At 49.1% G+C, this 12,815-nt stretch overlaps 1 protein-coding gene across 2 annotated transcripts in view; it reads right to left on the bottom strand.

The window, feature by feature from the left end:
* ME3 (malic enzyme 3) overlaps positions 1-12,815 on the bottom strand; it is a 183,756-nt gene that overhangs the window by 11,258 nt on the left and 159,683 nt on the right. For both annotated transcript variants that reach the window (XM_073336628.1, XM_073336618.1), the window contains 2 exons: positions 3,181-3,278; positions 646-759 (listed from right to left, as the gene is read on the bottom strand). In XM_073336628.1, coding sequence (XP_073192729.1) covers positions 646-759; positions 3,181-3,278 — 212 coding nt within the window. The remainder of the gene's footprint in view (positions 1-645; positions 760-3,180; positions 3,279-12,815) is intronic.

The following is a 12,815-nucleotide window of genomic DNA, read 5'->3' on the forward strand; positions in this document are numbered from 1 at the left end:
TTCTATATTCTGCTATACCGCATCGTCCCTGTAGTATCTGCACACCTGCCTCTCGTTCATTACGTGACTAACATCTGTCACTTATGGTTTGTTCTCCCATCCTCTCGTGGGGGGAGGATTGTGTGCAGTGGAGTAGTTTGTGTTGGTAAGTTTCTTTTTTGATGTGCTCGTTTCTCTGTCTCTGTCTGAAAAGGTCAGGTTAAAGACATGCACCTTGCACTTCGCTTGGAAGGCGGTGAGGTTTCTGATGGTCCTTAGTTCGGGTGGGAGTTCATTCCAGTGTCTTGGACCAAATCTCAAGAAAGCTCTGTCTCCTGGAGAGAGGAGATTTACAAAGATTTACAAAGTCCCATTGGACCTGAAGAGCAGAGTGGTCCCTGACCCTGCAGCTGTAGCTATCCCCAGAATGTCCAAACTCTACTGGAAAGGGCAACAAAAACAGGAAAGCAAAGTCTACCCTGCTGTGTATAAGCAAGTGCAGCTCCACTGACTTCAACAGAATTGCAGCCACTTACTCCAGGGCTGACTGTGACCCACTGGATCTGCTTGCTCTGGGTTAATGAGTCAGGCCCCATTGTACCCTGTGCCTGTTACACTGCATCTACCATGCACCACAACACAGTAGTGCAACAGAGGCAGATTTACCTTGACAATTAGTCCCTTGGAGTCCACCATCCAGACTTTTTTGATGGCGTCTTCCCTCGAAATTCCTTCCTTTTCCATGGCCATAATGATGAGCTGGGCTATGCCCATGGCAGCCTGAAACCCATAAGCAGAAAGCAAATTCCGATCATTTCCTCAAACAAACCTGCCTCACTTTGGAGAGGTTTAAAAAATGACAGCCCCCTCTCTCCCCACTCCTCCCAAAAAGCACACGGATTGTAAGCTCTGTGAGGCAGGGACCCTCTTTTTGTTCTGTACAGCACCTACCACACCGGGGCCCTGGGATAGGACTGAGGCTCCTACGCACTACAGTAATACAAATTATCATCATCTGAACCATGTCAAGAAGGAGGGAGTGATTGATGGCTTCTAAAGCAGCAGACTGGTTAAGGAGGTTAAAGGTGAAGCATCGCCCTAGGATCTGACCAGGAAAAGGTTGTCAGAGACCTTCAGACTAGCAGTGTCAGTGGAGAGAAAGCGGGTGGAAGCCAGACTAGTGCGGCTCCAGGATGAAGCCAGCAGAGAGGAACTCTAGGCAACAGTGGTAAATGGTGCATTTGAAATGTTGAGAGGGGAACGGTCCCCTCTTTCTTCCCCCGTCTCATGATACAAAAACAAAACAACCCTGACTTGCTGTATATAATTCTTGGCATTATGTTTCACCGAGAGGCCCCACCTGAGATCTGGGTGGAAAGATGCTGAACATACCCATCTGTCGTGACTATTAGATTGTAATCTCCATTTTACAGAGGGGCAACTGAAGGGTTAAGTGATTTGCCCAAAATCACACAGGCGGTTGGTGACAGGAATTGAATGCAGATCTCACAAGCCTCACTCTAGAGCCTTAACCACTAGCTACCCTCCCTCTCTTCTCCGCTCCCTGTTGTGCTAGGTACTGTACACACACAGAGGAAGGTATGGTTTCTGCCTCAAAGGGAAAGTGTGGCTCAACTCTGACAAATGATTGTGCAAGTGGCATGGGGGAATACTGTGTTTGTTGTTCCTCAGTGATGCGCTCAGTTTACAAGGAAGAAGATTTTTGTTTTCCCTAACTGCCAGCTCAGCAGATAGGCCCTGGGCTTCAAGCTGGGCTTCTTTCAGTTCATGCATCATCGGTAATAAAGGTTCTTCAGGCCAAATTAAAACCCCATTGACACCTGTGCAGCCTCATCGCATTCAGTGGGTTTGCACAGAGTTGACTGTAAGTTAAGTAAACCATTCGCTTAGTGATGCACAAGGAGGAACAGGCTCCAGCTCCCTCTCAGATGTGCTGGCTCCAAAGGGCTAACAAGCAATGAAGACCATTCCTGGTCAGAAAAATACACTAGGAGTAGGTTGCTCCTTTGCTTCTCCTTACTGAATTCCAGCCTGGCTGAAGCCTTAGGCCCGAATCCACAAAGAGACTTCGGCAGAACACTGCATGAAAAAAAAAATCACTGGAACAACACTGATCTGCAAAGCCAAATGAGGCACTCAGGCTCCCTATATAATGCATGCGGAGAGACAGGTGCCTTAGAATGTGATCCACAAAAGCCAGCATGCTAGGCAAGGAGCTGCATAAACTAGCCAATGGGAGATGCCGACAAGAGGGTTGTGTCCTAAGTCCTGCCCTCTCATGGAGATAGGCACCTATCTCTGCTTGCAGTCCACAGCTGGGAACCCCTCTCCCGGAGTCAGGCACCTGATGTGTTTCTTGTGAGAATGAGTTAGGTGACTGCTTCACACCACAGAGCCCCGTGGGGGAGGAGAGGAGGTGGTGCCCACTTGCTGGGATATTCTGAGGTGGGCACCCTCACTCTCTCCTGTTGAAACTTTTCTATTTTTTATACATAATTAAACAGTGATTGAAGCAGGGGGACTGACCCAGGATCTCCCACGTGGGCACCCTAACCACCGGACTACAGAATTGCTCTCACCCTTTCTCTGGCCCAGTGACTCTATATATCCACAGCTTCCACAGGACAGACTGAGGGAGCCACACGTCAGAGTATCTCAGAGCTTAGTGGTTAGCGCACTCCCCTGAGAGGTTTGAGGCTCCTGTTCAGATCCTTCCCCACCTCAGGGGAGGATTGAATTTTAGGTCTCTCACGCCCCAGGTGAGAGCTCTAACCTCTGGGATAGAAATTTATAAGGTGGGTGGCACCCTCTCGATTTTGAATGGGACCTGATCCAATAGGTGCCTCTGAGCACGCTTACCAGATTGGGCCCATGGGTGAGACAGGCATTCTTCTGCCTGTCTTCTCCTGCTTTGTGGCTCGCTCTGGGGCTTAGCTTGGAGATAGGCATCCAGGGACCTGGGGTGGGGTGGCAGTGTGCACATGCGGAGGCAGAAACTTAGGCGCCTACAAGGTTCGGTGTCAACTGAGCGGGACTTTTGTGGATCACAGTGGAACCCAAAACTGAGACTTAGGCACCTCACTCTGGGATTTATGGATCTGGGCTTTATGCTTCCATGTTTACCTCCTCAAAATGAAAGGACAAATACTGTATTTAGCGCCGAACCCGGGTGAAGCCTACCTCTCCGGCTCCTTGGAAAACAAACTTATGGTCAGAGAGCTTGTTCTTTGTGATTCTTAAGGCTGCGAAGATGCCAGCTACTGCAACAGAGGCAGTACCTGAAAGAGAACAGAGACAGTGAGCAAGAGGAGCAAAGGCAGAAAGTGCCATTCACTAAATCCAGCTGCTAGTTGTTCGAGAACTTGCAGGAAACCATCTCTTGGGTACTTGGGTCACCATAGTAGTATCTGAGCACCCCACAACCTTTCATGTATTTATCCTCATAGCCTCTCTGTGAGGCAGGGCAGTGCTATCATCTGTTTTACAGATGGGGAACTGATGTGAAGAGAGACTGAGGGTGTGTCTACACTGCAATCCGAGATTGGACTACAGTTTGCGTGGGTATAGCCACACTAGCTTTAATCTAGCTAGTCTAGTGTATTATAATACTCATGGTTCTAGCCTGTGCTATTGAATCTTCACTATTTTTAGCCATGTTAGCTAGATGATTTGAGCATTGGCCTGCTAAACCCAGGGTTGTGAGTTCAATCCTTGAGGGGGCCATTTAGGGATTGAGGGCAAAAATTGGGGATTGGTCCTGCTTTAAGCAGGGGGTTGGACTAGATGACCTCCTGAGGTCCCTTCCAACCCTGACAGTCTATGATTCTATGAAAGCTAACATGAGTAGGCCTACTTTGGTAGCCATTGTACTTCCAGTTGCAGTGGAGACATACCCTAACTGACTTGACCAATGTCACTCAGGAAGTCTGTAGCAGAGCTGGAAATTGAAGCTGGGTCTCCTGAGTTTCAGGCTACTGCCCTAACCTCTGGACCTGCCTTCTCTCTTCCAATTCCCTTTCAGCTCCCTGCTATTTCTCTTCTCTTCTCTTTCACTTCCCTCACACTCACTCCTGGCTCAGTGCCCAGCCTGTCTATTAGCCCAGAGCTGGGGAGAAAACTACCATTCCAGAGTCAGCAGGAGGAAGTTGGGTGGTGGCCGTGGGTGGTAGGGGGGAAGGGAGAGGGTCATGAAAAGCACACATCAGCTAGGCCTCGGCTACACTTGCGGCGACGAGTAGGCCGGGTATGTGAAGCTACGCACAGCAGTGAAAGGCACAGGCTGCATCCACACTGCGGTGTGTAGGGCAGCAGGGAGGCAGTGGGACACTACACTGCTATTTTAGGCCTTGGGCATGTAGAGAGCCGGGTAGGGCATCTGCCCTAGACATAGCCTTAGATCCACTGGTGTTATAGCCTCAGCCAGATGCTCTGCACCATCCCAGCTGCTTCACCAGGACAGTGCAAAACTTCCTCCAGCCTCCCCACAAACACAGTTAGAGTATCTTGGACTGAGTCATTCCCCATCCCTACGAATCACTAGAAGCGTGTATCTATGGAGTCTGGCCAGGCAAAGGGCCACAGTGGAAATGAGCTGAGGGAGTTACAGGCTGGTGAGGAGCTTGTGGATTGCGACAGACGCAGGGTATATATTATGGAAACACAGGCCCGGAGTCAGGTGCAATGGCTTGTGCTGGTGCAAAGGCTTCAATGGGTATGGTGGGTCTGCTCCTGTGCCCCTCCCACGCTGGGCAGCCTGGATCTGCCCCTGAGGGGCCTCCCACTAGCCTCTCCACTCTCACCATGCACAGTTAAGTAAAGAACCTTCCCCACTCCAGGCAGGCTAAATACCCTGTTTTCCCCATGCATCCAGCAGTTCACATTTTCCTGCCCTTCCTTCCCCAAGTCCAGCCAGGCAGAGTTTTCATCAGCCAGAGAGAGGTGGTGAGCCAGCCCAGTGGCTCACCCTGACGTCAGGCCAGGGGAAAATGCAGCTTCTACCCCCTCCACCCGCTCCAAGGAGCTTAATGGAAGATGATGCTAATTAAGGGCGCATGAACGTGAGCTATACAACCACCAGATGGTGCTGTACCTATTTCAATGGTAGGAAATCTCTCAGCAAAGATCATCATGCGATTGTGTGGCTGAAGCTTTCTAGAGTTAAGTGGCTGGCGAGGAGGGGGTCATTAGGGCAAACCCACGGTTATTGCTTCAGTTTGATCCCCCTCCTCTTTCCTCCAGCTTGCACACAAAGCAAGGCTTTGGGGATAGTGCAATTTAGTTAGGGTGACCAGACAGCAAGTCTGAAAAATTGGGACAGAGGGTTGGAGGCAATAGGAGCCTATATAAGAAAGAGACCCCAAAATTGGGACTGTCCCTATAAAATCGGGACATCTGGTCACCCTAAATTTAGTGCGTTATCACCCACCCTCTGCATCTGGTCCACTTCAGGGAGTGGCTGCCTGTGAAGGAGAGCGAACTGCATGCTGTTGTGTTTTTGGCGGTATCTAATTCAGGGTAAAGGCACCCAGACACTCTGATAATTGCCATAGAAAAGCACATAATAACAAGCAACTGTTACTATAGAGAAACCCTCTGCAGAGGGACTAAGCAAGTTCCCAGGCTATTACAGAGAAATTCCAGTGTCTTGGCTTTACAGAGCAGGCTGGTTGCTTTCTAAGTAGGCAATAGGGTTGCCAGGTGTCCACTTTTGAACTGGAATGCCCGGTTGAAAAGGGACCCTGGCGGCTCTGGTCAGCACTGCTGACCAGGCCACTAAAAGTCCAGTCGGTGGCACAGCAGGGCTAAGGCAGGTTCCCTGCCTGCCCTGGCTCCGTGTGGCTCCCAGAAGCAGCTGGCATGTACAGCTCCTAGGCATGGGGCGGCCACGGGGGGCTCCGCATGCTGCCCCTGCCCTGACCACCGGCTCTGCAGCTCCCATTGGCCAGGAACTGTGGCTAATGGGAGCTGTGGGGGTGGCACCTGCAGGCATGGGCAGCACGCAGATTCCCGTAGCCCCTCCATCTAGAAGGCAGAGGGACATGCTGGCTGCTTCCGGGAGTCGCCTCAGGTAAGCGCAAGCCTGCAGCTCACATGCCTCACACCCTCCCACACCCCTACCCCTTGCCCCAGCTCTGAGCTCCTTCTTGCACCCCAAACCACTTATCCCTGGCCCCACCCCAGAGACCACATCCTCAGTCAAAGCCTGCACCCCCTCCCACACCCCGAGCCCTGCCTCAGCCCTAAGCCCCCCTCCCACATTCCTACCCCTGTGGCCCCAGCTGGAGCCCCCTCCTGCACCTCAAGCCCCTCATCCCTGGCCCCATCCCAGATCCCGCACCCCAAGCCAGAGCCCTCACCCCCTCCCACACCCCAACCCCCTGCCCCAGCCTGGAGCCGCCTCCTGCACCCCAAACCACTTATCCCTGGCCCCACTCCAGAGCTCACACCTCAGTCCAGAGCCCGTACCCCCTGCCACATCCCAATCCCCTGCCCCAGCTCAGAGCCCCCTCCCACACTCCAAACCGCTCAGCCCCACCCCTCCAATATGGAGTCCCATCCTGCACCCCAAACCCCTCATCTCTGGCCCCACTCCAGAGCCCGCATCCCCAGATAGAGCCCTCACCCCCCCGCACTCCAACCCCCTGCCCCAGCCTTGTGAAAGTGAGTGAGGGTGGGGGAGAGCTAGCGACGGAGGGAGGGCAGATGGAGTGAGTAGGGGCGGGACCTCGGAGAAGGGGCGGGGCAGGGGTGAGGGCTTGGGGCAGGGGTTGGGGCAAGGGTGCTCCGTTTTCTACAGTCAGAAAGTTGGCAACCTTAATAGGCAATGCTGTTGTTTATATGAACACTGTGTATGTGGGGGGCAGACAACAGAAGGCTGTTGATAGAGAATGATGCTCTATAACACTTGACTGGGATTCAGGAGATCCAGGCTCAAGTTCCTGCTCTGCCACAGACTTCCTGTGTGACCATAGGCAAGTCACTTAAGCCCTCTGGCCCCAGGTCCCCACCTGTAATGGTGGGCTAGCATTTTCCTCCCTCCGGTGTTATGCGGATACATTCAGTTAGGCTGTGAGGTGCTCTAATACTCCAGTAGGGATGGGTGTGATGTAAGTAACCAGAGAGAAAGACAGTTTATATTTCACAAGAGTAAATACACAAGAAGCGATCAAAGCAATAGGGATGTGCAAATGTCTGACTGGCTATTGGATGTATTTCATCCTTTCCTCTAGTGTCTTAGGCTAGAAACCTTTATCAGTATGGTAACATCTGTTTGGAGGGTGTGTGATTTCTTTTTAGTGACATTTCTATACTGGCAAAAGCCCTCATATGGACACAGTTATTCTGGCATAAGAGTGTGTTTCCTAGTCTATTTAGTTTGCCTAGGGAACCCGGTCTGAGCAATACTAGGAAAAGCAGTTTTTAGCCAGTAGAAGCTACATCTAGACTAGGAGGGTTTACCAGTAGAGCGATACCAGCAAAACTATTTTAGCTGAGACCTGGTCTAACCTACAGGAAGGAAGACCTACTGGCACCTAATCAAGATTCTGATTTAGCATACATATTGAGGTTGCTTCCAGTCCTACACTTCTATGATTCTACCAGTAGCAGAATCCTGTTTCCAGAGCAAATTGTCCTGTGCTATCACCATAATGTGTGCATCTAGGCATGCAGCTCTGGGCTAGTTACAATGTAATTTATCAGATGCAACAATAATTGAAGTATATAATTCCTAGGGATAGCTGGAGTAGACGGATCATTTAATTTTTCAGGTCAGAGTCTCTGAACTCTCGCGATCCTCAGATCCGTACCAAAGAGGAACCCCCATTGTCTGCTCAGAAAACGTCTCGTGCCAGTTTGTTTCCTGATATGGAACTTCTGGATCCAATCTCTTTGAAAGGAAAAAGACACCCACATCTTTAAAGGAATTGCTGTAATTGAATGTCCTGCTCAGAGGGGACTAAAGTTCATCAACTCTGGAAACCGAGGAACCGGAGGATCCTCAGTATGTGGGAAGTGTTTCCTCTTTGCTCCTCCTGTACTAAATCATCATCTCCTGGCTATCATTGTTTGGAAAACCCAGCTGTGTCTGCCCACCGAGATGCCCATTACCTATGGCAGAGGAGAATAATTAACCCCTTCCTCAATGCAAACTTTTACACACTCCATGCAGTTTATGGGAATGCAAGGAAACTGTGCCAGCTTTGATGTTGCCTTCCAATGGTGTCACTTCGCTTGGCCTGTTAATGCTTTGGTTTTCTAGTATCCCCTTTGTTGTGCTTGTTCACTGCATTTCAACAAACCCACGACCAATCGGCTGGCTCAGCTGTCACTGTGTCACAGAGTAGGACAGTTCAGAACTGCACATAAGTAGTAGGGCTAGAATTCCTGCCCCAACCTCTGGAGCTAACAGAGAATGCTCCAGTGTCTGGCAGTGGCACTGGGCCTATGACCCGGAGATGAACAGATCCAATTCCATGCAGGACAAAGGTATGCACAGGCCATTTCATTACAGCATTTTGACTGCACAAAACTCCAAACACCACAGAGTGGTGGGGCAGAGCAATTGATCTGGGGAGAAGCAATTCTGGCAGGTGCAAGGACAATGTAGTTCTCCATAAGGCACACAGGACTGGCAGTGATGGAAGCCTGGATATGGCCAGAAAATGCATGTGGAAGAATATTAGAGAGAGAGAGAGAGAGAAATGAAACTGGAGAAACTCCATGTTTCTCTTGGTTCTGGCCCATGTGAAATTGCTTTAAACCCCAGTGGTCATCTAGGGACCAATAGGGAGTAACCCTTATTGTGGGATGTGTCTGTGAACCCACATTAAAACCAGTGAAAATGCAACTGGAACATGCTGCAAAAGAGACTTTTGGTTCTTTTTAAACGTGTTATTTGCAAAGATTTAAGCACTGGGAGAGAAGAGTGAATAACGGGTGCCCTGACTCAGGCTGCAATGTGATGTGCTTTTGAGCGGCCCATATGCCTATGGGACAGGGCGTGCCATTACTCATCCCTCTGCACTTTGGTTGCAGATATGACTGAGTGATGGCTGGACTCTGCTCAGCTTTGCCGTTTATAATAATTCTCCTCTCTCTCCAATGTGTTTCTAATCCTCCTTCCTCTCTCCAACTGCAGCTCACTCCCATTACTCAAGTAACAAAATTACTGTACCTTGGCCTGGGATCAGTAGTTATCTTTGAAATTACAATTTCTGCACTTGAAGCAATAAAGTATCTCTGTGGAGAAGGAGAGCTCACAGCTGGTTTCTGTAAGAAGTTGGCTAATCAATGCTCTAATTCCAAAAGGACCACAAAGGGAAAAACCTTACCAGAGGCTGTGGCAAGAAAAAGGCCTTCAGCAAGTTGGTCTCTCTGTTTTCCAAACAGATTGAATGTCATTATTTCAGATAACTACTTCCTGAAGTAATTACTGAATGAGGGCCAGGTTGGCTAGTCTGGTTTTGAGGTGGGGGTAGGGGAAGGTGCGGAGACAGAAGGGTGAATGTTCATAAATCATGTTGTTCTTCAGTCTTGAATGGAAAGCTCAACAGAGTATCACTAAATAGCTGACCAACCCTCAGGAGCCCCTCCTGGGAGTCCAGAGAAAGTGTCAGGAAAAGAAAATGGTGTCTTATGCTTAAAAACAAAGCTGATACAGGCACCAAAGCCAGTCTAGTAAGAAGAAGCCCAGAGGCCATTTCTGAATATTGTTCTCATTGAGGGCTAAAATACTCAACACCTGATTCTCCTCTCGCATTGGTGTAAATCGGGAATAACAGCACATGATGTCAATGGAGTTGCGTTAGTGGAAAAGCAGGCACAGAGGGTCACACCCCTCACAATTATATACAGAAAATTACATCTTCGGGGCATTGGACAGGCATTAAACAATTAAGCCCAGAAACACCCATGTGGGGAAGGCAAATATTAACCCAAGTTTGCAAATTGGGAAAGCAGTTATGGAAAGGTTACACAATGAGTCAGAGGCAGAGATGGGATCAGAGTTCAAGGGAGAGTTAGGCCTAGTGCTGATGTTACAATCGTTCCAGCATGACAGACACTAGCGGTTAATTAAGTGACACCCAAAGAATTGGCATGAACAGCGATCCTTTCGTCTTTAACCACAGTCTAGTTCCAATACTTTTGGGCAGAATAGTTTCTTTTTGCTTTGAGTCCTGGAGCTGCTCTTTTCTCCATGGTCTTCTGAACCAGTTACTCTGCTGCGACAGAATAAAGGAGGAGAGGAAGGACGTTCACATTGTAATGGGCTGGCTATGGGACTGATCCTGCCCAGGAGAATGGTGTGTGGGAGTGGAGGGGCTTTGGGCATCTCAGCAGATGCACAAGGAGACATTGTGGGAGAAGAGAGGTCACCTCTTTGCATGCCTCTGGGCTGTGTTTATATCCCTCCCATATGGGCCCCACGTCTAAGTACAGGAGGATAAGCAAGAGAAAGGTGCATAAAGCAGCCACAATTTGGGGCCAATTGCCACCCTGTTGCCTGAATAACTGGAAATACACACCCTAGCCGGCCCAGCAGTAAGCAGCACAGGGAGCAGGGCTGCCACTCTGTCTACTGTAGCAAGTCCAGGGCCTCTGGAAGTACCCAGCGGATGCTCTGCTGCACACCATTGCAGAGCCAGTGGGGCAGAACTCAGAGCCTCCTGCTCCAAAAGCACAGATCCTACCACTTGAGCTCAGGGGGGATCTCCAATAGCTATTAGCTGCACAGGGCCTATGACAAACAATTGAGCAGTTCCAATTCCATCCAACAGGAGCAGTCACTCACACACGCACACGACACTTCATCACATTACCTTGACCTTCGGTACAGTGATACTCCCTAGCAGCCTTTGTATCTCCCTTAATCACCATGTCCAATGCACCTGGTGGAAGGAGCTGACACTCAAAATTCTAATCACTAACCCGGGCTCTCCTCCTCCTCCTAGTTCACTCCACCAAAGCCTCTCAAGAATCTGACCCTTAGCAAATATCAGGGACAAGGGAATAGCAAATGCCATTTTTAACTGCTTCGTGAAAGGGCAGCCGAAAATATGCGATTTTATGGATGTGGAGCAAACAAGCCCCAGCTGTGCAGCTTTTCCAAACCTTCCCTCATATTAATCGTCTGCAGCCTTTGCCATTCAGATGGTTACTGGAGAACGGAGAGTAGCCATCCCAGATGCAATCCAAATACATAATTGAAAGTAAAACACAGCAAAATTAAAGTGAGGTGAAGATCTCTGAATATTTTCAGTTTGACCTCCTAATCTCAAAGTCTCTCAGTGTAACCAGAGTGCTGTTACTCTTCCCAAAGAGGATCTAGATAAAAGGTTAAAAAATAAACCATGAAATGGTATGGAGTCAGTCAGGCCCAGTGATCTAGCAGCACAGTAACATGCTGATGCTCAGAGGATGCTAGTTCAGACCCTTCACTCTCTAGTGTGACAGGCTTGGGACCACTGGAGAGGCAGAGCATTTAGCAAGGTGGGGGAAGAGCTGCCCAGCTCATCAGTGACATTGAAGAGATTAAACCTCATTCCCTTCAAAGGAAGGGAGAAGCAACCTTGCCAGGGGACAAAACTGCAATAGGAGTGTCAGTGTTGAGACCGGGTGTCAAACAACTTTTTAACATGTCAAGAGCACAGCAGGCCAGAAGGGGCAGGATAATGGAGAATCCCGGCAGGACTGAGAAAAAATCTCCCCCTTTGCCTTCCCACGAAGGATGGGAAGGTCCCTACAGGGACATTACCCTGTTCAGAAGCTGTCCAACAGCACATAGCTTGCTCTGTTTATAGCATTATATCTTCCAGTGCTCTCTTCCTATTCTGCTTCTCTTCCCTCTTAGTTTCCTGTCATAATGATCAGTGCATAGTCCATGTCAGCTGAAACAACAAAATAAGATACCGTACAGTTCAATCTGCTGAAATTACAGAGCACATTGCCAGACACTTGTCCGATTCTGCTTGGTCAGTGGACCTGTGCCTTCAGCCTGGGCCACAGCGTGGAGCTCTGGAGTCCAACCCACCCAAACAGTTGAGGGATTCAGATTGGGACGGCTGCAATAAACACACCTCTCATCTCAGCTAAGACCTGGAAGCAGCATTCTCCTATAGTCCAAGGACTCTGAGCCGGCATAAAGAAGTTCTGAGGAACGAAATGATCCCTGTGCACAGAGTACATTCCAGTTTCATTCTGCAACTACTTTATATAAATGGCCAGGATTTTCAGAAGTGGCTAGTGATTTGGGGTTTTCATCCTCAGACACCTTGAAGAGGTCTCATTTGCAGAGGGTAGGTTTGCTGCTCTTTCTGAAAATCAGGCTGGACATAAGGACACCCAGAAATAGAAGCACCCAAAATCAATGGTCACTTTTGAAAAATCTTAGTAAATATTATTATTCCATCAAAAAACTAATGTAAAGAGAACATCCACGTTACTCAAAAGTAAAGAAATGCCAAAGTAGGGACAGCCACGCCACCTTATCTCTGCCCCTATGTCTATATGCATGATACAGTCCCTTCATTACATGATCAAATGCTATAAACGACTTGTCAAGAGCACATGATATTTTTTTCTGCAACCATAGATACACTTTGCACAGCAACCACTTCTACTAGGTACTTCTCTGGGCATGGCAGATGATCAGAGCCCATGAAAGTCATCTGTATTCTTTGTGTGCTGCAAATAAGTGGAGCTTCTTGGCCCTGATCCATGTGACAGGTACCTTCACTGAAGCAAAGCAAGGGGCCCTGGCAAGACCTGTTCCTTTGATCCATTGTTGTGTAAAATTTTCCAAGACATAGAAAACT

Source organism: Lepidochelys kempii, chromosome 1, assembly GCF_965140265.1.
Source record: "Lepidochelys kempii isolate rLepKem1 chromosome 1, rLepKem1.hap2, whole genome shotgun sequence".
NCBI classification, from domain to species: Eukaryota; Metazoa; Chordata; order Testudines; family Cheloniidae; genus Lepidochelys; species Lepidochelys kempii.